The following is a 23,310-nucleotide window of genomic DNA, read 5'->3' on the forward strand; positions in this document are numbered from 1 at the left end:
CGGTTTTTAGGTACGTTCTGAAGATATTCTGCGAGTCGGGGGGTATTTTTTTTTTGCCTGTGAGGTGATAACCGCGTGTGTTCCGGAGGAGGTGCCACGAGTCTTTGCTAATCTGCCTCTCTCTCACCCTCTCTGTGTTATTCTTAAAATAAGCTCTTCTCAATGAACGCTGCCGAATGACTACATCGTTGGGTGAATTGGTAATTCGACAGCTATCTCTCGAGGGCATTACCGGCGTTTTATCACGTTAAGTACGTCGCGCATGCTGGTGGCGGCAAACCGAACCCGCGTGTTGTTGTGGGCAGAAAACAGTGGCTTCTGCCCAAATGAACTACTTCGATTGATGGGATGCACTTTTTCCTGTTTTCTTGTCGCGCTGGTATGAAAAACACCGCCTGCTGCTCCACCAGCTATGGAGTGGGTCAAATTTTGCATAAAGTCTACCATGCTTGTCTACTACATTTCGTTTTTAAATTTCTTCACAATAAAAGCACACACACACACACACACATTTAGGAAATAGTTACACACATCAAAATGCGTCTTGTTTCACGCAAAAGTATTTAAAAAAGTGAAAGCGTTTTTCAATATTTTCTATACGCCACAATTTAGTGCGCAATCAGTCGGACGTTTGGCAAAGCAAGGCAACACTCCGTTTCACCCAATGGTTCGCGGGAACTTGCGTCGCCAGCAGAACCGGCAGCACATAGTTCGTCGAGTGCCCGGTGGTGGAGAGGGTACCCTTTCGTTCCGCCGTCTTGTAAACCGGACACTTGTAGCGGGTACCTTCGTGCAATTCAGTCAATTTAGTTGGCTAAAAGCAAAAGAAACGTATGGTTACAGGAAAATTTGTTTAGAACTTGAAGACCTCATCCACCAGCGATGGGGGGACACTTACCAGCAAATGTAGGATGGGCATGGTATCGATCAACATTTTCGGCAGCTGTTCGTCGAGACAGGCTTTCTCCCGGTCCCAGCGAGCGCCCTCCAAAAACAACCCATTCACGTACACACCATCCTCGGGCGGTTCGGACAGTGTCCCGTCAGCCCGAAGAACCTTAAAGTCGTACGTTAGCATGTCGATTGGGATGCGATAGCGACGGGCATAGTTCTGCATGGCCGCCGTCAGGAAGGCTTGTGTGAAATAGAACCCAGAGAGCCAGAACACACACGGTTTTCCATCGTCGTGCCATTGCTGTAGAAAGTCGAGCCGGCGCCGAAAGTCGACCACGTACGAACCGATTGGTTTGAGACTTGGGTAAGATTTCTTCATCCAGCTGGCCGGTATGCGGCGGTGCTGGATCGCTCCGAACACCGACTCGAGCTGGGGAGTCAGTGCGATCAACCCAGCAATGGCTTTACGCAGGTTAACGCAGCTCGATCGGATTTCGCCGAGCAGAGCATTGAAACGCTCCATCTCCTGAACCAGGACGGTGTTCATCGACTCCCCGTAGTCCACCGGATAGCGCCGCTTGGCCGCGTCTAGGTTATAATCTTCCGGCAGGAGTGCAAAGATTTCGTCCACCGTCGCCAAGACCTGCTGCTCGAGCTCGGCGTCGCTTCCTCCGGTGGTGCCTCCTTGCGTTAGTATCATTGCATCGATCAACGTTTTCGAAGCAGACAGATCTCGGGTAATGCCTGCATTCGGATGTAACCCGTACACCAGCGGACTCGGGAAGTTTGGTATGTTGTTGGCAATGTGCGCCAGGTACTCACGGTGCTCGTTGCGCAGCGGAATACCGTAGCATTCGGCAAGCGACGACAGGCGATAGTTGGGATCATTGACGACGTGCTCGTTAACGTAGTCCTCCAGGATGGTGACGATCGCACGGCGATCCCAGCCGTCTGTCACGCGACCTCCATAGTTGCACTCACCCGTCAGGTACGTGATCGCTTCGTATGGAATCTCGTCGTACTGGTTGACAAACAGTCGCAGCTGAAGCACGGAGATCTGAAAGTCGGACTCATTGAACCCGTACGCAATGTTCCATCCGAGTGGACCGAACTTGCGCCGCTCCTGGACGACCGCGTGGAAGAAACACACACCGAAGAGTAGCTTGGAAAACGCACGATCCTTCCCGGGACATCCCGTGTAGAACGCATCGTCGTTCATCGGCTCCGAGTGGTAGGACCGGAGCAGGTTCTGCTGCAATCCCGTCGGTGGCTCGTTCGTCATCTTGATGCCATTCTGCAAGATGCTTGCCGGGAACTGCTCCGAGGGATAGCTCGTGAGCCACAGCCGGAACGAAGTGGTCGTATTGTAGTGGTCCATGTTTTCCCACAAATACTCGAGCGTTGGCATCCACGACGCGGCCAGATGGCAGTTCTGCAAGCAAACCCAACTACCCTCCTCCTGTGCCTTCTCGATGATGCGTTGCGCGATCGGTCCCTGGCCTTGTCCCAGCGAGATCGACTGGAACGTTTCGTCGAAGCCCATCTTTTCGGCGTAGAGCAGAAGTGCATTCATTGGGTCGGCTCCGGCCGAGAGGATAAAGATCAGCGGCGTCAGACAGTTGGAGTCCTCGAACGAGCGCGCGATATCGAATGGCGGCGGCGCCACGTACGGTGGGCCCATTTCGGATGCCACGAACTCCGTAATGGCGAGCACAAACTTATCCGGCCGGACAGTTTTCAGCACGATCAGCTTTTCGAATCGGTTCGTCTTCTCATCCCACGGTTCCGGAAGCTTCAACATCTGAGGCTCCTCCGCATCGTAGTACGCTCGCCAGAGGGACAGGTTGGCGCTGAAGCTCTCCACAAATCCAGCAAAATCTGGCAACTGCTCCAAACGGCAAACATCCTCCCAAAGCTTCACAGTGATCCAGCTGACATCTGGATTGGGTTCGGTCGGGCGATCCGTAGGCGTTTCGCTTGCACCAAGAAGAAACTTGAACTCGCGCGGGTCAATCTGATTGCAGGAGATCATAATTTTCGTTGTGAGTATGAAGGAAAACAGCAGTTTATCCTTCTCGAACAGCGAGCGACACACGTTGTTGTACAGGTTAAGCGTGACAGCATCCATCAGGTACTTCAGGCGTCGGTAGAGCTCCTTCGTGCGGTTTGCGTTTTCGATCGAGTAGACGTACAAATTGACGAACCATGCCAGTGAAAACTGATACATGGGATCGACGTTCGGTAGCTCCGTGATGCAGTAGTACAGTGTCGAGGAGTGCATCGCCACCGGTCGATAGCTCTGCCGAAAGGCTTCGATCTTCTGCTCAATTTCCCGGGAGTCCTCCTGTTTGCGTACGATTTCGCTCGAAATGCGCTTCGAGTCGTCCAGAATCTTGATCGCACTTTCGTCCTCCAGAATGTCACCCTTGCACTCCGACAGTGTCTTCAGGATCTTGTCTTCCACGTCCTTCAGCATGGCGACATTTTTGGCCCCCTGCAGAATCAAGCTCTGGCGCAGCTCCTGCAGATCGGGACGCTCTTTCGCCACGACGATGCCCAACAGTTGATCCTCGAGCCCTTGAATGGTGAGTGCAAAGTTGATCACCGTCACCTTGTTGTACACCTCGGGCAGATAGTGTGGGTTCCGCAAGCTCGAGGTGAGATAGAGGCGAAACTTTGGCGACAGTGGAAGCACGTTTTCTCCGAGCGTGACGTACTCGACACCACCTTGCACGTAGGTGTTCCGGTTCAGCAGAGGATCGAGTGGGGCTTCCAGCTCCTCGAACACGTTTTCCACCAGCACCGGGTAGCCCTGCTCGATGCAGTTCTCAATTTTACGCATGTAGTCCGCCTGCGAGAACTTCACCACCACCAGATGGTTGTTACGCTCCATGTTGCGAATCCACTTGTTGGCCTGCAGCTGAGGGTCGACAAAGAGGCTGTAGCGCGACGAGCAGTCCATGATGATGGCATTCTCAGTCGAGAACGCATCCGTCGGAAGGCCGGCGATGTTCCAGTTCTGGATCTTTATCTTCGAGCCGAGCACCTCCACCAGGTTGTACTCGGGCGAGCAGGGAATGCTGTTACCAACGCAGAGCTTATGCCACTCACCGATGCACCGGTTTCGGAAGTGGGCGGTAAGCGGTGCCAGGTAGGCAATGACGCCACTCGATACCAGTATATCTCCCGCCAGACTGTCGTACAGTCGCTGCAGGTGCTCGGCCGATGCGATCCAGCGCGACTTCTCACCACCGAGTCCTCCGATCAGCGTCTCGGCACGCTGCAGCTTGTCCTTACACAGCTGCACCTCATCCTCCACCTCCTGCTTTTTGCGATTTGCAATCTCGAGGTTGTCGTTCAATTCCGCCACACGCCGCTCGAGGTTCGCTGCCAACAGCCGCTTCTCGTTCAGGATCGCCATCGTCTCTGCGTACTCCTTTTCCGCCTGTTTCAGCTTCTCCTTCTTGGGGGCGACAATCTTCGCCACCGCATCGTACAGATCCATGGCGATGATCCACTTGCAAAGGCCCTCGGCGGCACTCGAAGCCTTCGCCACGATGTGTGGCTGAAAGTCTTTGTGCGGGATAAAGTCCTTCCGGATTTTGCGCATAATGTCCGGGTTGATGCTGTCCTTGTCGAAGTCCTTCAGCGTCTGCAGAAACGCCAGATCGCCGAGCAACCGCTTGCTTGGGCCCCAGTAGTCGAGCATCTTCTTGCCGGTCGCCGGATCGGCCACCTTATCCGGTGGGATGCCCTTCATGACGCACACCGCAGCCATGACGAGCTTCACCACTTCGGGCGGATTTTTCATCGACTTCACAAGCGTGATGTCGGTCGGTTTGAGTGTGTTCAACGCTTGGATCGCTTCCTCGAGGATCGGGATCGCACCGGCCAGGTCCTTTTCGCAGTCCGCCTTAAGGACCTGGGCTTCGGCCGCTTGCACGTTCGCCACAACCTCGTCCTTCTTGACCTGCTCCGTGGCGGCCGTCGCCTCGAGCGATTCCTTTTCGATCTCTTCCGTCATCTTGCGCGAGTTCTCGGCCATCACGATCAGCGTCGGCTGGAGGGCGTTCAGTTCGGTTTGCATCTTCGACACGGCATCGGCGGCCGCACTCAGCCGATCCAGACCACCGAGATAGCGCAGCTTGTTGTTCATGATCTCCGATTGATGCCGCTGGGTAAGATTGCGGAACGATTTAATCAGCTCCAGGTAGGAGGCGGACGTGATGTACGTAATGCGGCCCGTTTCGGCCGTAAACTCCCGCGAAACGTCCCGCGCAATCACGTGAAAGTGCTTGCACAGTTGCACGATCGAGCGCTTCACCTCCGCCGTCACGCTCAGCTCTTTCATGTACTTTTCGGCCACCTTTTCCAGCGCATCCTCTGGCCACGCGTCGAACCAATCGATTGTGCAACAGTTCACCAGCGAGGGGTAGAGACGAATGCGCGTCCGCAGAGTGCCGCCGATCGGACTGAAGCAAATCACAATGTGCAGCTTCTGCTTGCAACGATTCACGAAGAACTGAAACACCTCCAACGGGCTAATGTCAAGGTTACGGTTGCCACCTTGCGCCGCTAATCGGACCATCTCCAGAATTTCCTGCTTCTCGTCGATGGCGAATATGTTCGGCACTTCACCCAAATTCAGCAGGCAATCGATGTCCTGCAGGAATGCTTCCTGCTGTAGCTGCGCCTCGGTCAGCAGAAACACCGTGTCATGCCCGAGACCACCGGCCTCCTTGAGCACCTTCTTCAGATCCTCCCGCCATTCGTTCAACCCGTAGAACTTGGTTATCTCCGGTTGAAACAGCGACTGGCCGCAGATCTGAGCGGCCAACTTGGTCAGCGATTGGCGCCCCGATCCGCCCATACCGATCAACAGCGAACTTCCGCCCGCCATCGAAATCACCCGGCACACCTTGTTCAGGTGCTGTAGCGCGTACTGGAACAACACGATATCCATCTTCGCCTTAGCCTGCGAGCTGTTATACTCGACCAACGCCTTACCGGCCAGATCGCGCAGCTGCTCGACATGGGCCGTTTCCTCGTACTTGCGGTCCTCGGTGTCGGCGTCCGCGTCGAAGTAACTGCCGAACATGAGATTGCTCAAGCTGTCCAGCTGCACCTCGCCGGTGGACTCGTCGAACAGCTCCGGTAGCAAAGCTTCCGGTTTCTCCTTAAAGAACGTCCGCAGGTTCTGCAGCAACTTGTCGAACACGAACGCCCGGTCGGCATCGTTCACGAGGCGATCGTAGAAGATACGCATCGATTCGTGCAGCCAGAGCTTCGGGAATATCTTCTTACTCTCCACCGATTCGCGCTTCAGCATCGCGCACCCACTGATGACGCGCAGGACGTCCCGTAGGTTGAAGATATAGTGCGACTTGGCCGGTGTCGGCAGCAGCTGCACGCAGGCGAACTGGTACGTATCGAGCGTCGCATTGACAATCATGTTCACCATGTTGATCACGTCCGACGCATGGCCGCCTTTCTTGTAGCCATCGAGCAGGATGGCCGAGAATATCTTGAACATCGTTTCGTCGTTGAAGTTACTGATCGCGAAAATGTTAAAGTGGCAGAGGAACCGCTCGTACACATCCTGCCGGCTGCCACCGACCAACCCACAGGCCGCCATAACGAGGATATTCTTCAGGTGCACCTTGGATGTGTCCCGCAGGTCGTACCAGTGACCCTGGTCGAAGAACTGTCGCATCAGCTCTATCGGAGGCTGCGCCCCGTACACCTCCTTCACCGGCATGTTCATGTCGTCAATGAACAGGACACAGGTTTTGCCATTCGGAGGACCGAAAATGCCGCGCTTTTTCTTGATCAGCTTCGAGATGACCAGCTCCTGCGTTTGGTTGGCGCTGATTTGCGTCGTGAAGGTGATGAATGTCGGTAGACACTTCTCCTGATCCATCTTGCTCATCATGTAGTTTTGAATGTAGTACGTCTTACCCGTTCCGGTGGGGCCGACGAGCAACAGGGGTTTCTTGTTCTGACCAGAATAGAAACAAGTGTGAAATAAGAGCATAAAAATACCAGAGTGCCTCATCCTACAGTACCTTTACGTGTATGTCCAGAATGTGCATATAGCGAACGGAATCGAGCGTTGGCACGAGCAACGTAAATCCTACTTCATTCTTCATCTGCCGAACCATATCCGGATAGTACCGCCACGATCCTTTCTGCTTGAAGTGATAAACGTAGTCGATGATCATCCCTTCGCCCGGCATCGATACGTCAATCTTGCCGACCACTTCCGGTATGGGATGCAGTTCGTCAGTACCCTTCCAAATCTGTGCCCGCGAGATTTACCGAGAGATAAATTTGGATTAAAATGTTCCGCCAAATGATAACCATTGGTAAATTATTACCTCCCGATAAAACTCATCAAATTTAATCTTCGACTCCATATCGAGCACACCGCCGAGCCCCCAGACCACCGCGTACATCATCGCCGCCTGGAACCAGGTAAACAGATACTTGCCGTACTCATCCGGACTCTCGTGGCACGCTTCGTCGATTATCATCTCGAAGATATGCAGCGTAGACATTAGCAGGTTGGTGTCACCCGGATGCAGATACTGATGGCCGTGCGTCCGGATGAACTCCAAACAGTCCGGGATCAACCAGCGGAACAACTCCATCAACAGATCGTGCCAGTCGTGTGTCCAGCTATTGTTGCACCGCTGTATCCACGACTCTACGAACGATTCCCACCCGATCACCGACGGCTCCATGAAGATCATTCCGCATCGGGACACCGTTGCTGGCGATGCCTGTTCAAGATCCATCACTTCGAATATCATTGACATGTTGGCCGTCATGGTGATCACCTCGCCGGACGTCAGGCACAGCTTGCGGTTGTCATCCAGCACGGTGTTCATGTTCTCGATCCAAACCGCATCAACCGGTCCGTCGAACACGAGCCACTTCCGGTCCGGTGCGGTATCCATCGCATGTCGGCGGAATATCGTCGACGCGATACCATCCGTCCACTCGTACGAGATCGGATCGAACGCTCCGTACAGCTGGCCCATGGTGATCGCTTTCGGGTTGACCACCTCTAGCTGGACGCGCTGGAAATACGGATTGGCGGTGCGGGCGTTTTTCAGCTTCGCAAGGCATGCGGACAGCACGCGCAGGGTAGTTGACTTGCCGGAAAATGGCCGCCCCACCAGCATGAAACCATGCCGAACGATCATCATCTCGTACGTCTGTATGACCTTTTCGAGGAAGGTACCGCGCGGCTGAAGGTTCTGCTCGGTGCACACCTCCCGGAACGCTCGCTCCAGCTGGGTGTAGTCGGCGCGGGGTAGCGCGACACCTGGAAACAGGTCCGATATGATGCCCTCAAATAGTGGGATGTCTTTGGCGAGGAACTTGGGCATATTGACATCGAGCAGCGATCGCAGGAGAATTATTTCTTCATCCTCGTCCGGGAGGGCCTTCTTCAAATTTCCGCATGCCTGCAGGACGGTCTTAACGGCACGCATACCATAGTCGTAGTGGTTCTGGGAGGAGAGTTGCTCCGAGCACAGTCGATAGGTAGTGACGATCTTGACCGCCAACGTGCGCGCGTCCGTGAAGCCGAACGAGTAGAGCGAGATCTCGCCAATCATCGCATAGTCCGGTACCATCATGGCCACCGTACGGAACAACACCTTCAAATTGTCCGGCAGCTCCGAGCGACCTGCGTAGCCGGGATTCATCGTGATGCAAACATAACATGCCGGGTTGAGTGTTAGTTCGGTACCCTCGAAGACGAACCGCTGCACGCCACCACGGACTGCCTGAACGATGCAGAGAATTTGCTGCGCCACCACCGACAGCACCTCCAGCTCGATCCGGTTGAACTCATCAAAGCAGGCCCACGCCCCGGAGGAGGCGAGGCCCTTGAAGAATTTTCCCATCGCCTTGTAGTCGAGCCCGTCGGAACAGTTGAACACTTTACACTGCACGGCAAGCGCCTTCGCTAGATCCTTCGTCGTTTCCGTCTTACCCGTCCCGGCCGGACCCTCCGGAGCGCCGTTCAAGTGGAGCTGGTAGGCGCCCATCAGCGTCCGATAGCAGCGATCGGTCAGCGGAGTGATAACAAGCCGGTCAGAATTGCCCAGGTACTCGCAGGCGAATGGAACCGCCGCGTTGATGATCTTCACCATTACGCCCCCCTCCTCCCCGGTTTCGGTGGGGGACATCCGCCCATCCTGTTCCCCCTGCTCGCCCTCCCAGTAGTAGCGCAGCTGGGCCAACCATTGAAAATCATCCTCCGCACTGACGCGATTTCTGATCAACTCCTGCACGACGTCCTTCGCGTGCACATCGATCACGATCAGCGCCTTGACGGTGATGCGCTGCAGGTTCGTGAGGTCCTTGGAGCGCATCAACGCCACCACGTCCATCAGCTCCACCTGTAGCCGCTCGAACAGATCCAGTATCAGGGTGTTGTTGCGCTTCCGGAAGCACTGATGAATGCCGGCTGCCCAGTAGATCTGCGATACACACAGCACCACCATACCCGGCCAGTCCAGGGCCCACTGGCATCGGGTTTTCTCCCGATACGCCCGATAGGACTCCCGGATCTCATGCCGCACTGCACCAAGCATTCCAGATTCGACCCACAGTAACCACTTCTCCACACTACCGCGCGCTTCCACTGTTGAAACAGGCTCGACAAACTGCACCTGCTCCCGCTCGATGCTAAACATTGACCGAATGTCCAGTCGTTCGTCAAACTCGAGCCGATTGATACCCTCGAAGCACTTGCTCAGATGCGGCTGCACGCGCAGCGGATCCTTCGTTTCGGACAGAATCTCCAGCATCTCGTCGTTGGAGAGAAAGAAGAACCGCGGGAAGTACAGTCGCTTCCGCTCGAGGTACTCGTTCACACCGTTTGTGATCTCCTCGAGCAGCTCGTTCGACTGCTCCATCGCCTCCTGCACACCCTTGGCAGCGGCCACTCCGATCACCGACCGATTTACCTCCACTGTGCGCATGTACATGCGGTACGTTTTGTCCACCTGCTGAAACATCCGCCCCTCGTTCGGCATCTGAGCGACGATGTCCTTGGACGAGAAGATAGGCAACAGATACAGCCAGCTTCCCTGTACCTTTCCCCACTGGTCTACGGTTCGGTTGACGCGCGTTAACGTCTGGTACCACTCCTTGACCTCCTTCTCGCACGGTTTCACGAACGCCGAGCCGCGCATGGCGAGCGTCTTCATGATGTGATCGTCCAGCACGGCCTGGATCTCATCCAACCCCGTCAGAATGTTAATGCCCGTGTCCTTGAACGCACCCAGCTTGAATACAATGTCCTCCCACTCGGCTATCATCGCCTGCAGGCTTTGCTGTAGCGCCAACTCCTTGTTCGCACCGATGCTGATGATCTCGAACTTGTCCAGATCCTTCTCCAGCTTGTAGTTGATGATCTTGCGCAACGTGGTTCCGGCATCTGGCGTCAGATCGAATCCTGCAATTTCCGACATCTCGTCCCAGTGGCGATCTTTCAGCGCTGGGTTGCACATGATTTTCACCACGTACACACCGAGATGGAAGTCCTTAATCGATTGACTCATGCGAGCGCACAGCTTCAGTGGACAGGGATGTTTCTCCGGATCGGGATCTTCCGTTTGTCCCTGAAAGAGCAAGGGTTTGCAGTCATCGATTTGATGCATTGGCTAACAAATGGAATAATGGACGAGGAAATACCTTAAATTTGCACAACGTGTTCTCTAACATGTCCGCCTTGATACGGTTGCGGTAGTACTTCTGCGTTTTTTGGAACTCCTTCAGAAACTCATCCGTCTTCGACTCAACAAAGTGTGGCTCCAGATACTCGAACGGACCGTCCATCCAAACGTTGTAGTAACGCAACCAGCGCATACACAATCTATTAAACGAAAGCCATGTGAGTGGGTGTGGGAAAAATAAATTTACCGACCATAGATGGGCGAACCGAAATATCCACTCTGTCATACCGGATGAGTTTATAGAATGGTACGACGAATGATTTGATCGCCTCGAGCACCGTGTACTGAGACTTGGGGAACTTGAACAGCACCTCCTCCTTGTTGATCCACTTGACGTAGTCCTCAAATACGAAGATCTGATCAATGTAGCCGTGCAGGACGACGATGTAGTCCCTGAACTTCTCCGTCTCCGTCATGTCATTGATGATCGCGATGTGGGGTATCATTTCTTCCATTTTTTCGTTCAACTGCTTCGTCACCTCCTGCAGCTTTTCTTCGAACGAAAACTTGTACTGCTCGAAGTTGGTCGAGTTGATCTCGAACACGGACTGAATACGGAAGTACCAGTTGACACTGTCTACCTGAAGCTCGATCTGATCGGCCGGAAGCTCCATCAGTTCGACCAGGTATGCGTTAACCTGCAACGACGTACCCAAAATAAAACCAACGAATATTTTTTTTTTGTACTTCTCCCTTTCCCGGCACTATTCTTACTCGCATGGTTGTCTGTATCTTATCCCGCAATTCATCGATAATTTCGGACTTCACGCGCGTCATGTACTCCCCGTTCGCCATCAGCTGCTCGGTGGAGGTTGGTATTTCTAGGGCCTTTTCCTTTATCTCCACGAATTCCTTGCAGATTCGGTCCAGCTCGCGTCGATGCTCGATCGCAATGTGGTTGGCAACGCGATCGATGTACCGTTCCACGATCTTCCGCAGGCTGCCAATCGCATCGGATTGATTGACGATCGCCATCGGAAAGTATTCTTTCTGCACCATGGCGCGGATCATCTCTTTGTAGTGCTGGAACGCTTCTATCTTCGCCATGTACTCGTCGAACGTGCGCGGCTCGGAGAGAAATTCATCCAAGTCTTCCTTAGTCGAGGGACACAGGAGCCCCGCGAATCGTGCCTGGAAATCGCTCAAGTACTCCGTCAGCGGTTGGAAAGCCTTCGTGAGTGCCTCCTGCACCTGTTCGTGCGCTTCCTGCACGCAACGATCGGCAATGCCGACGCGCAAGTACGGTGGGCTTTTTGGCTCGAACGTGGTCGGATCCACCAGTGACTCGAGGCAGTCCAGGCGATTCCCTACAGCCATCACATCGTCGATCGCGTTCTGATACACGCTGTAGATATCGTTGAGACTTGGGAAGAGATCGATACCATCATCGCAGATCGCCAGGATCTTCATCTGCGGGATTTGGCGCACGTTCAGAAGCGTTTCCTGCAGGTGCCGGATGGTGCGGAGCTTCGCCTCGTTCAGCTCACGGTTTATAAGTGCTCCGGCGCAATTCAACACCTTCGGCCACATCGATTTCGGCAGCGCACGACGCTCGTAGTGTTTCTTCAGTATCGCCACAATCTTCGGGTACCATTGACCCGCTATCAGCGCGCCGACCGCTTGGAGGTCCTTTTTAATAAGATCGCGCAGCTCGTTCAGAGTAATCTCCTCTCCCGTCCGGTACCGAGCGTAGTCGTTCAAGTACACCGGCAGATCGGTGAACGCGTAGTGCACGATGCATCGCACGAACGGATACGGCAGCAGGAGATTCTTCTGAATGTAAGCCTTGCTGCGAAGGTAGTTGCGATAGTTTTCCGTACGGCCGACACGCTTGAACTCGAACTTTATCCGCTCGGGGACGTAATCATCCGGGCCGGGCTTGAGGATCTTCTGGCAGCTGTACGCTTTCATTACCTTATCGAACTCTGCATGTACGTCGGTCATGTAAGCGGCCAGCACACCCGGATACTGAGCCCGCAGGCGCTTCGGCACGTAGGACAGAATCTTCTCCTCGGTACTGGACAGCATCTTCGGCACTGGAGCACGTCTCGCATGCTCACGCAGCTGCTCCGCGTAATACGACTGGGGGCGTGGTATAACATCTTCAAAGTCCACCGTTTTGCTGCGACAAATTTTAATCTTCTCCTATAACGACGATTTGGATGAATCAAAATTTGAAATAATCTTCGTACACTGGATTTCTTTTCTCTTACTGCCGCCGCTTTTCGCCGAATGAAGCTATAATGGCGTCGTTCCTTCACCTCCGAGAGGAACAACTTCAGCAACGGGTTCTGCATGTACGGTTCGTTGTCATATTTGTCCAGCTTATCGCAGGGCTTATGGAGTTTTGCCAAACGTTTACTCATCTCGTTTGATTCTAGCAGACCTTTTCATAGAGATGTAATTTTGACCGTTTGCCTAAGCGAGCATCGCACGCGTCCCGTTTCGTTGTATTTTGATTTGCAACTGATTGAAAAACGCTTGTCCACACTTCGCAACCGTGAGCGCGTTATTGATGCATCGAAAACAACCGGTGTCCCGTAGAGAGGCGTTTTGACTACGGGTTTGACTGTTAGGATTCCTTTGCGACTCCGTTGTCAATGGCTACTATAAAATGCTACGCGGATTTAGCTACTATAGCTATGCCTGCAGGGTTGCTATGGTAAATAGTTGAGGAAAAGTTAACATTCTTCCACTAGACACGCCATATGACCTTCACCTCGTTATATGACGAAGTTTAATGCCCTATTGCAAATGGGAGACCCCTTTTTTGTCGAGATGTCCAGTGGGGTGAAATGCACCAGCACTGTTTTACCTGCCATTAAGCCACTTAAAGTAAAATGAATTTATAGAATATGTTCATTTGCGTATATTGCATCCGTCTTCTAGCAGATCTTACCTGAATTAAACGGCTCTACAATAAAATGTAATAGAGAAAACAGGATAAAGCTTTATGCCTGCAATCAGATCAGATTTCCTTACGAAAGTTTAACCTATAATAAGTATTAAAATAAAATAATTTAATATAATACTGAAGAGAATTGGATTGGTATATTTTTTTTTTTGTAGTTGGAAGGAAGATAGATAATTGAACTGTGAAAATTTGAGATAAATTTCTTGAATAGGCTTACTTATTATATTTCCTTACCTTGTTAGAAATGAGTTAAGATTTGAATGTTGTAAAAGTTTGTCATCCCTTACGCAAATACATGCTTATTTAGAACATCTAGTTTAGAACATTAAAAACGTGTTCCATTTATTGGTATGACGGTTGGCAGATTTTCCACGGTTTTCCACAAAGCGCTTTATACTGATCTGAATAAAGTTTCCTTAGTTCTATTCCTTGCCTTCCTTATTTAGCTTCCTTTTTTTTCCACCCACCAGTTTGTCGAACAACTTTTCTACCTTCGCGTCACTTTTGATGGCCACCTTCCAGCGGGCCGGGTCTCGTTTGTACGTGTCCACCAGCAACCGTTTATTGATGACCATTCCCCAGGGCTTACTGTTCAGCTGCTCACAATTATCCGCCAGCTCGCGCACGATATTCTCGCGCTGGGCAGGATTTCCGGCATTATACATAATTTCCACCACGTGTGAGCCGTGTGGGGTCAGCATTAGCCGCGAGTACTGTCCTTCCAGATGGCGTACCATTTTTTCGCGCGACTTTTCTCCCACAAACCGCGACCCGGTGTACGCGTTCGCTACGAAGGAGCCCCGAGGATCACTTAAAATGTTCGCCAGCCGATCGTTCGGCATCTCGAGCAGCGCGTTGACGAACTTGATCGGTTTGTTGAATTCCAAAATGGCTTGAAGAATCAGCGAACCGTGCAGGTTTATGCTGGGCGTATTTTCCACTTTAATATCGGCCGGCAGAAGATACAGGACAGCGGTGATCATCTTTTCCGATGCGACCTCACCGCTGTGCAGGGCATCGAGGAGCAGCTTCACGTACTTACCCTGCTGACACGCTAGCCGGGCACAAGCCTTAGCCAGTGCTAGAACGACGCCCGTGTGGCCAACGCGCAGAATGTCCTCCATGCTGTTTTCTAGCTCCAGCAGCACGATCTCAATCAGGTCCTTATCGTCGGTGTGTTCAATCAATTTTTGTACGGCAAAATTATGCATCTTCGATAGGGCTAAATCCTTCAGGCGTCCTCGGAATAGACCTTCGAAAAGGTTTTCTTTGAAGAAATTAGACGGTGCAACCGAGATGCAACTTTCAAGTAGCCGGATGGAAGCTTCTTGTTGGAAGACTTTTGGTAGCTTTGATTCGTCCTCCTCTGCGAAAGATTTTTCTTCCGCATATTCTGATGCGTCATCCTCTTCTTTCTTTGCGCAGTTGTTTTCCGTGAGAAAAGCTTCGTTGTGTAGCTTCGAACAAAGCTGCGAAACGAGAAAGCGTTCTTCGAGGGTAGAGAGAGCTCTCAGAAGAGTTTGCAGTATGACCGACGCCAGTTCATTGTACGGAAGATCTGCGAACTGTGGCCAAGCCATCAAGCGGATGTTGATTTCGGTCAGCAGTTTCTGCCATTCTTCGGGAACGATCAGCCTCTTAACTTCCGCAGTTGCCATTGGGGTTCCTTTCGTTCCCCTATTGTCGAACATCTTCATCTCGCCTATTCCGCTCAAGTTGAGTATACACTGCCGCACGATATAGTTCGCCGTGTTGTCCCAGACGAATTCTTCCAAGTTGTTGATCAAAAACATGGCCAAACGCTGTACAAATTTACCGCACATCTGCCGGTGCGCGTCGCTGTACGGTTCCTTCAGCGTATACTCGCTGAATGGCCATATGCTTTGTCCAGCTCGGTCGACACCATCGCCTCCCTTGGTTTGCCTTGGTTTCTTGCTGCCTTCCTGCTCGGTGCTTCCATGCTCCGCATCGTCATCTTCCGTCTGCAATGGTGCCACGGCTCGCAACAAAGCAACGTACAGCATCCGCTGCAGCACATGAGAGGCAAATTTATCGCAGCACACGGCACGAAAGTTTTCGGCAAACGTATCCATCAGCTTGGCGAAGTTCTCTTCGTCGGTAAAGGGTAGCAGGTTTTCGAACACACGACTACCCAGCTGGTTCGAGGAGATCCGGATTTCCTTGCCCTCCAGCTGACCCAGCACATTGTTGGCCATCAGCTGACGCTCTTCCGTATCCTTCTGCTTGGTCATTGCTTCCAGGATGTTCACGAGGTAGTTGTACTGCTCTTGGTCCACTTCGGCTCCTCGTCCAAATATACCGATGCGACCGAATCCTTTTGCATTGTGCAGGAATCGTTTAGCAAACTGTTTGCGTTTTTTCATCTTGTTTCTGTAGTGGTTCGAACCACGCTCAGTAGTTTCTTCACTTTTAATAGCAATGTAATCCATTATTATTCAATTTTTTCAAATGGCCAATGCAATTCAATAAGAGTTAATACAAATTTGAACAATCTCACAAAACACACGGATCCAAACATGTGCTGCGCCGCTGCTGTCACATTCCACTGACCTAAACCTAAACAAACCGTTAAACCTAAACAAACCGTCCCAGCGAACGGCGGTACACTGAAAATCGAGCAGTTTTTTGGCTTTTTCTATCGGACCCCCCGATATCCGCTTAACGGGGGGTCGGATTACACGCACACAACATTGAGTCAGAGGTGGCACACACACCAAGCGCGCCAGGCAAAAAAAGAGCAAAAACATAGTTGCTCTCGTATTCCGCTCTCTACTATGCCCAGCCCCACTCTTTCTCCCAGCTCGTCTTCAATTCTCACCAATGCGTCTTTTTCTACTATTTTGTCGTCATGTTGTCTCGATAGGATAAGTCAGTGCAATAATCACTCTGGGCTATTAGCCAGTTGTCGATGCCCGAGGTTTAACATCCAATATTAACCTAGGAGGAATGGACATCGTTTTCCATGACGTTCCATTCTCTCTCCCATCATGGCGCACTACTTTGCTCCGCTCAGGTGTAAGCACGGATGGTTTCGCTCACAACTTTTCGACGTCAATGATATGAATGGTGTATGTGTTCGATGCATGCATGGGGATTGTTTTGATTGCGGAATGAAATTGCGTCAAGCTAATGGAATGAAATTGCATGCATGAAACTAAGTAAGTTCTTTATTTGTCGTTTTACTTCTTCATTTTCTTTGTTCCTCGTACGTTTTACTATAGAATTGAACGAATGAAAGAACTACATTAAAAAAAAAAGATTAAAAATTTATGAATTGCAATGGGTTGAAATATGGTAGTAATGCGTTATCACATTAGCACAACAACCTCAATAATGCCGCTGTATGCATGCTGTACGGGATGATTAAGGTAAATTCAATTTACGTGTGCTCGTGTCAGCTTGAGTAAAGGTTCATCGGATTTCGGTTCAAAGAAGTGAGCCAAAGCCTTTGTTTAATAATCGCCATTCACATTATTGAAACAAACAGAACCGTACGGCGATTGCTACCAATTTCGAATGCTTGTAAATCTGGAGACCTCCACATTGCTCAGCAATCAGCTGTGCCACAACAAAACACAGGTCCAATTAGAGTGAAAGAGATAGCACATTTGAGGCATGCTCTTTTTGCACACAGCAGAAAGCATTGAAAGAGAATTCTCAACACGCATACAATGCTCATGCCTTCCGTTTCACGCACACCATCAACCGGTTTTTAATCCGCGTTAACAGCAAATGCATGACCCAATGAGGAAGAAAGAGTCAGGGCATAGCATCAATAGCAGCTATCTCGATCTTGTCCACAGCAGAGGGTCGTGGCGATGAGATTCTCCCTACCCCTCGCCTGGAGTTCCAGTTCGGCGTCGCATCAGAGCGGATGGTTAGCAGTGCACGAGGTTCCTGAAAGGGTTAGCTGAAAAGTAAGGTTATCTTAGGCACGGCCGCGTGGTGTCGCCGAGCTGGAGCTCAAGTCAGAGAAATCCTAGCCGACGCACATCTCGTGCTGTTTGAGTAATCAAGCGGATCACGAGTTTCGTGCGATCTGACAAACGGAAGGAAATATTCCTTTCGTTACATTTTGACTGCGCACTAGCGTGGTTGGCTAGCAGTGCTCCTGGCCTCATGGTGGCAGTCAAAAGGCGACGCCTACAGAAAATCGAAAACCACAGAAAACCAGGACATATGGCCTTTAGTTGCCAGTCCTAAACCAATAGAGGTCTGTGTCTCCAGGTTAGCTTGCGAAGGCCCAGGAAGCTGGATTCAATAGCCGTACTGGAGTAAATCCTCGCCGAATTGAAGAAGAAGAAGACCCCTCGCCTGCAAAAACAACTGATTCGAGCTAAACCGTTCGCAGGGAACCCAGCGAACGGCGGTACACTGAATATCGAGCAGTTTTTTGCCTTTTTCTTTCGGACCCCCCGATTTCCGCTTAACGGGGGGTCGGATTACACGCACACAACGTTGAGTCAGAGGTGACACGCACACCAAGCACGCCAGGCAAAAAAAGGGCAAAAACATAGTTGCTCTCTTATTCCGCTCGCTACTATGCTCAGCCCCCAAGCTTTCTCCCAGCTCGTCTTCAATTCTCACCAATGCGTCTTTTTCTACTATTTAGTCGTCATGTTGTCTCGATAGGATAAGTCAGTGCAATAATCACTCTGGGCTATTTGTCAGTTGGCGATGCCCGAGGTTTAACATCCAATATTAACCTAGGAGGAATGGACATCGTTTTCCATGACGTTCCATTCTCTCTCCCATCATGGCGCACTACTTTGCTCCGCTCAGGTGTAAGCACGGATGGTTTCGCAAACAGCTGTTCGTAGTCAATGATATGAATGGTGTATGTGTTCGATGCATGCATGGGGATTGTTTTGATTGCAGAATGAAATTGCGTCAAGCTAATGGAATGAAATTGCATGCATGAAACTAAGTAATTTCTTAATTTGTCGTTTTACTTCTTCATTTTCTTTTTTCTTCGTACGTTTTACTATGGAATTGAATAAATGAATGAACTACATTTAAATAACAATTGAAAATTAATGAATTGCAATGGGTTGAAATATGGTAGCAATGCGTTATCACATTAGCACAACAACCGCAATAATGCCGTTAATCGCTGTATGCATGTTGTACGGGTTGATTAAGGTAAATTCAATTTACGTGTGCTCGTGTCAGCTTGAGTAAAGGTTCATCGGATTTCGGTTCAAAGAAGTGAGCCAAAGCCTTTGGTTAATAATGGCCATACACATTATTGAAACAAACTGAACCGTGCAGCGATTGCTACCAATTTCAAACGCTTGTAAATCTGGAGACCGCTACATTGCTCAGCAATCAGCTGTGCCAATAACATAGAATAAAAATCATAACACATACAAACAAACACAGGTCCAATACGAGTGAAAGAGATAGCTCATTTGAGGCATGCTCTTTTTGCACACAGCAGAAAGCATTGAAAGAGAATCCGCAACACGCATACAATGCATATGCCTTCCGCTTCACGCACACCATCAACCGGTTTTTATTCCGCATTAACAGCAAATGCATGACCCAATGAGGAAGAAAGAGTCAGGGCATAGCATCAATAGCAGCTATCTCGATCTTGTCCACAGTAGAGGGTCGTGGAGATGGGATTCTCCCTACCCCTCGCCTGTAAAATGAACTGATTCGAGCAAAACCGTTCGCTGGGAAGTTTTTGGTATGGTACGCCTAATGTAGTCACGCGGATACAAAACTGCTCGATGTTTGTGTCACGGAGGACGTTTTTGAGGACGATTTGCTCAAAATTGCCTAGCGGGTTGATGGTTTTGTTTGACAGCTCACTTCACAACAATTTGGTATTCAAGGCTACTTGGGATATTTTGTTCTGGTGCTAGAAGCATACACGGCGCACTAGTCCTGGCGACGTCGTTGAGTTAAACAAATTCGAATCATTTATTCTGCTTCCTAGCTCCTCCTATCAGGACGATCTACAAGGAGGAAATTTACTGTCGGTCGGGTGTCATGCCAGAAGTCAGTGCCATGACTCATAAGTGAGCAAGGAGTTGCTTTGGTGCAGCATATTCATAAACATGAATATGCTACGCGAGTGGTCACCGCTGGTGGAGTTGGTCAACAAAATTCCAGTAACTGTTCAGCGGGGCCTGCTGTTTCACGATGTGTCCATCACCTGCATCGATCTGGTACCGGAATTCATCGCTATCGGCACGAACGTGGGGCTGGTGTTTTGGTACAACCGGAAGAGTGGTGAAATCGAACGGCTGGCGACGGAAGGTGGCTCGCAGGAGCTGACCAGCGTACGGATTATATCGACCGTTGAGTACATGGTGGCGGTCGGCTGTCGAGAGGGGAATCTAAACATATTCCAAATCCCCAAAACACCCCCACCGGACGTTTGCGCAGAGTTGCTGCTGAAAGCGAAACCGATCGAACGGTACACGGTGCGCGGACTGCATCGAGCATCGGTCTGCGAGCTCGTGTGGTCGAAGAATGGAATGCGGCTGTTCTCGGGCGACGCGGCTGGCGCGGTGGTTCTGACTGAGATCGGGTACGCCTCGAAAACCTGCCAATCGCGTGAAATCATCAACGAACGGTACGAAATAGTCCAGATGGATCTGCGACAGGGCAAGCTGCTGGTGTCGAGCTCGTTTCGCACGGTAATCTGCAGCCCGGAGGACGGCGGTCAACGGTGGCGAGTGGCACAGGTGGGAAAGAAGGACCGTAAAATGCTGGCCCCATTCGGTGCAGTGTTTGCTACCGTGCACGGCAAGCAGCAAATCGTTTCGACACGCTCGGGCTTTCGGTTATGGTTGGCCGACGATGAAGGAAACGTAGCACAGACCCTTATCTTCAAGGAGCTAATGCGTGCCCCGTGCCCGGAGATAGGTCTGCTCAATCCGAGCCGCAATCCGATAAGAATTCCTACCACCTTCGGCAAGCTGTACCCGTTCGAAGCGAACCAGATAGTCTCGGTGGCCAATGGGGCACTTTTTCTACTCGACCTTGAGCGAATGGCCGTCGTAGGAACGCTCACAAGACTCCGTCACATTCTAGACGTGGCCGTCGATCGGAACGAAATACTCATTCTCGAAAATGCCCGCTCTCTAGTACGCATTGCAACCCTTCCCGATAGCAGCCAGACGACGATTGTGCTTAAGAATTTGGAACTTTTTGTGAGCGCCGAGTCACAGGTCGTCCTTGCGGACGAATGTTACGAGGAAACGCCGGTGGAGATGATACGCAACGGGGAATCGCCTACCAGTTCAGCACCGGGTGATGACGATCGACAGACGATGGCATCGTCGTCCTCGTCATCCACCGATCAGACGGATGGTGGTGGGGGGGACGACGTGCGGTTAATTAACAGCCACATGAAAAAACTGGAACTGTTCGAGACGCTGAATGAGCTGAAGTACGATGAGTCGATCCTGTTCAAAAGCGGTCGCAGCCATCGACGCAAGCATCGGGCGAAGGTGAACCCCATTGTCGAGATCGGGCAGATCCCGAAGGAGGTAGAAACGGACGACGCTACATTGGGAAGCTAGGAATAAAAGAAGGAGGTGGCGTGACCATTACATTAGAAAGTAATCTTATATTACGCTTGTTTTTGTGACGTTTTGGCCGGAAATGATCTAAGGTGATAAAACCGTGGGTGTTTTTAACCGTTGCCCTTCACTCTATGCCGTTAAAGCATTTGCTTCACAAAGTGAAACGAAAAAAAATGGAACGCTTAAATCCCTTCAAAGGGACCCACATATTTTTTCCGCTGTTAGCTAGTTTTTCTTTCTTATTTACATGCATGTTAAAATTTCGTTTCGTTACTTTTAAGTGATACGCACGGAGCGCACTGGCTTTAAATGTGATTATACTACAGTAGAAATAATAAAATATTTTGATTACCAATACGCAAACCATATAATGTATTCTTGATTGAAAATCAGAAGGCTTTCGGTCGTTAGGAGCCATACGTACCTTTGGGGCTAAATAGGAAAGAAAATGATAATTTAACCCCATAAATGTTTTTTGTCCATAACGTGAATGGTTTAGTAAACACGTTTTTAGTATCTTGTACTGTTGCCGGTATCGTTCAAATTTATGTAAGCTTATGACTTTTTCTAATTGATTTTCTTTATACTCATGGCATGTGAATGTTTTATACAAAAACACGAGTATTTTCAATTATGTTTTATAATTGCCACGTTTTATGCTTTGATCATAATTCAAAATACTTGAATTCATTTTATCGGATTCAGTACAACAGAACGCTTAAAGGCATAATTTTGTTTCATTTTACTTTATTTGTTTGCCTTCACACACATTAGAACCACTTTGCTTTTCTGCGCGAACGAGTTGTTTCTTGTGTGTTTTCCTTTCCTTGACTGAATGTTGTGTGTTGGGTTTTTTATTCAGTTTTCTCTCCTTTTACTTTGTGTATCTCTTTTTTCCTCTCTTACTGTACGCAATCTGTTAATTAATAATTATTATTAATCAATAGATTTCTATATATATTTGTATATATATTATTAGTGTGTTTGCATTTGCAGCACTGTGTTCCGTGACTCACCAGGACAACGGCCTTACGTACTGGCTTTGCTGTTTGTTTAGATCTTTTTTGCTTGCAGTTTTCTAGATGATGTCGTTTGTTTTGAAAGAAACTTGGAGGTTTTATCTGTTGATCTTGTTGTTGTAATGTATCAGTTTGTTTTCAATACATTTTATTAACTTCTTATTTATCTTCCCATTGTTTCTTTAGTAGTTTGTATAAAATGAAGTTGGTTGTGGGGGTTTTCGATCTTTATCGTGACTTCATACTGCAACTACAAACATTTGCAAATGCTAATTTTCGTCTAAGTAGATATTAAAGCAAAAAGATAAGAAAAAATCCCCCAACAAATTGTTCTACCTTCGTGAGATAAAAAAGACAGGATTATTGAAGAGCACGGCGGTTCTAGATTGCCAATCGGAGAGTGGAAAAAGAGCATTAGTAGGTATGATGATGGTGCTACAGGCAGATTTTCCCGGTTCCCCAATTCAATGAATAACAAAAAATGATTTGTAATTTCAACCGCAGCATGCCACCGCGAATGTTAATTGTGTGTTTACTAACACTCTTCTCTCGATCGCTCTATCTATTGCGCTCTAGTTGCATGCAATAGATAACTAAAACAATAAAAAATATTATCTAAGCCTACCATGGTTTTTGCAAAAAACGTCTGCCAACAGGGACCCCCGCGTACGGTTCTCATGTGGATAAATGGTTAAACTATTATTCTTACATCATAAATGGAGTAGGAGAAAGGGGGAGTGTTTGTGTGTGTGTTTTGATGGTGGTACCGTTGTTATTTTCTTTTTTATTCTACAAATTGTTCTTACTTTCACCGTTGCTATTCTTCATCGAGTTTTTTGTTAATTAGATTTATTCATCATACGATCTCTCGTCCTCTTCTTTTTAAAGTATAGTGCCTTAACGATCGCCAACACTGTTGTCTACGATCGAATATTATTTTTTAACTACCCCACGTTAACTGTATCAAACAACACAGATCTAGCACAAATTAAATGACTTTACAGTTCTTCGCCCTTTTGTTAGCGTGACGCAATGGCGAAAAGGAAGAAACGAAGCAAATACCAGTTGGGTATCTGTTTTCTACAATAGTTCTTTCCGCCAACAAACTAGCTGGCGTGGTATGCTAGAGAAACTTAGCGTCAGTACTACGGCACACCCGAATTTTA

At 49.8% G+C, this 23,310-nt stretch overlaps 3 protein-coding genes across 3 annotated transcripts; 1 reads left to right on the top strand and 2 right to left on the bottom strand.

Annotated features, from left to right (window-relative positions):
• Window positions 1-619: 619 nt before the first annotated feature.
• On the bottom strand, window positions 620-13,015 carry LOC131285355 (dynein axonemal heavy chain 12). The gene is made up of 8 exons (XM_058314209.1): window positions 12,863-13,015; window positions 11,364-12,794; window positions 10,878-11,287; window positions 10,609-10,789; window positions 7,272-10,535; window positions 6,960-7,193; window positions 899-6,892; window positions 620-814 (listed from the first exon to the last, which is right to left on the bottom strand). Exons 1-8 carry the CDS (start codon window positions 13,013-13,015, stop codon window positions 620-622), a joined length of 11,862 nt encoding a protein of 3,953 aa, XP_058170192.1.
• Window positions 13,016-13,885: 870 nt separating this feature from the next.
• On the bottom strand, window positions 13,886-16,103 carry LOC131286206 (nucleolar protein 9). Its single transcript, XM_058315130.1, has one exon. The coding sequence runs from the start codon at window positions 16,011-16,013 to the stop codon at window positions 13,986-13,988; it is 2,028 nt and encodes a 675-aa protein (XP_058171113.1). The 5' UTR covers window positions 16,014-16,103; the 3' UTR covers window positions 13,886-13,985.
• A 3,358-nt stretch (window positions 16,104-19,461) lies between these two features.
• LOC131286732 (WD repeat-containing protein CG11141) lies at window positions 19,462-21,473 on the top strand. Its single transcript, XM_058315725.1, has one exon. The coding sequence runs from the start codon at window positions 19,650-19,652 to the stop codon at window positions 21,120-21,122; it is 1,473 nt and encodes a 490-aa protein (XP_058171708.1). The 5' UTR covers window positions 19,462-19,649; the 3' UTR covers window positions 21,123-21,473.
• The last annotated feature ends 1,837 nt before the right edge of the window (window positions 21,474-23,310 follow it).

This window comes from Anopheles ziemanni, chromosome 3 (genome assembly GCF_943734765.1).
Source record: "Anopheles ziemanni chromosome 3, idAnoZiCoDA_A2_x.2, whole genome shotgun sequence".
In the NCBI taxonomy this organism is placed as follows: domain Eukaryota; kingdom Metazoa; phylum Arthropoda; class Insecta; order Diptera; family Culicidae; genus Anopheles; species Anopheles ziemanni.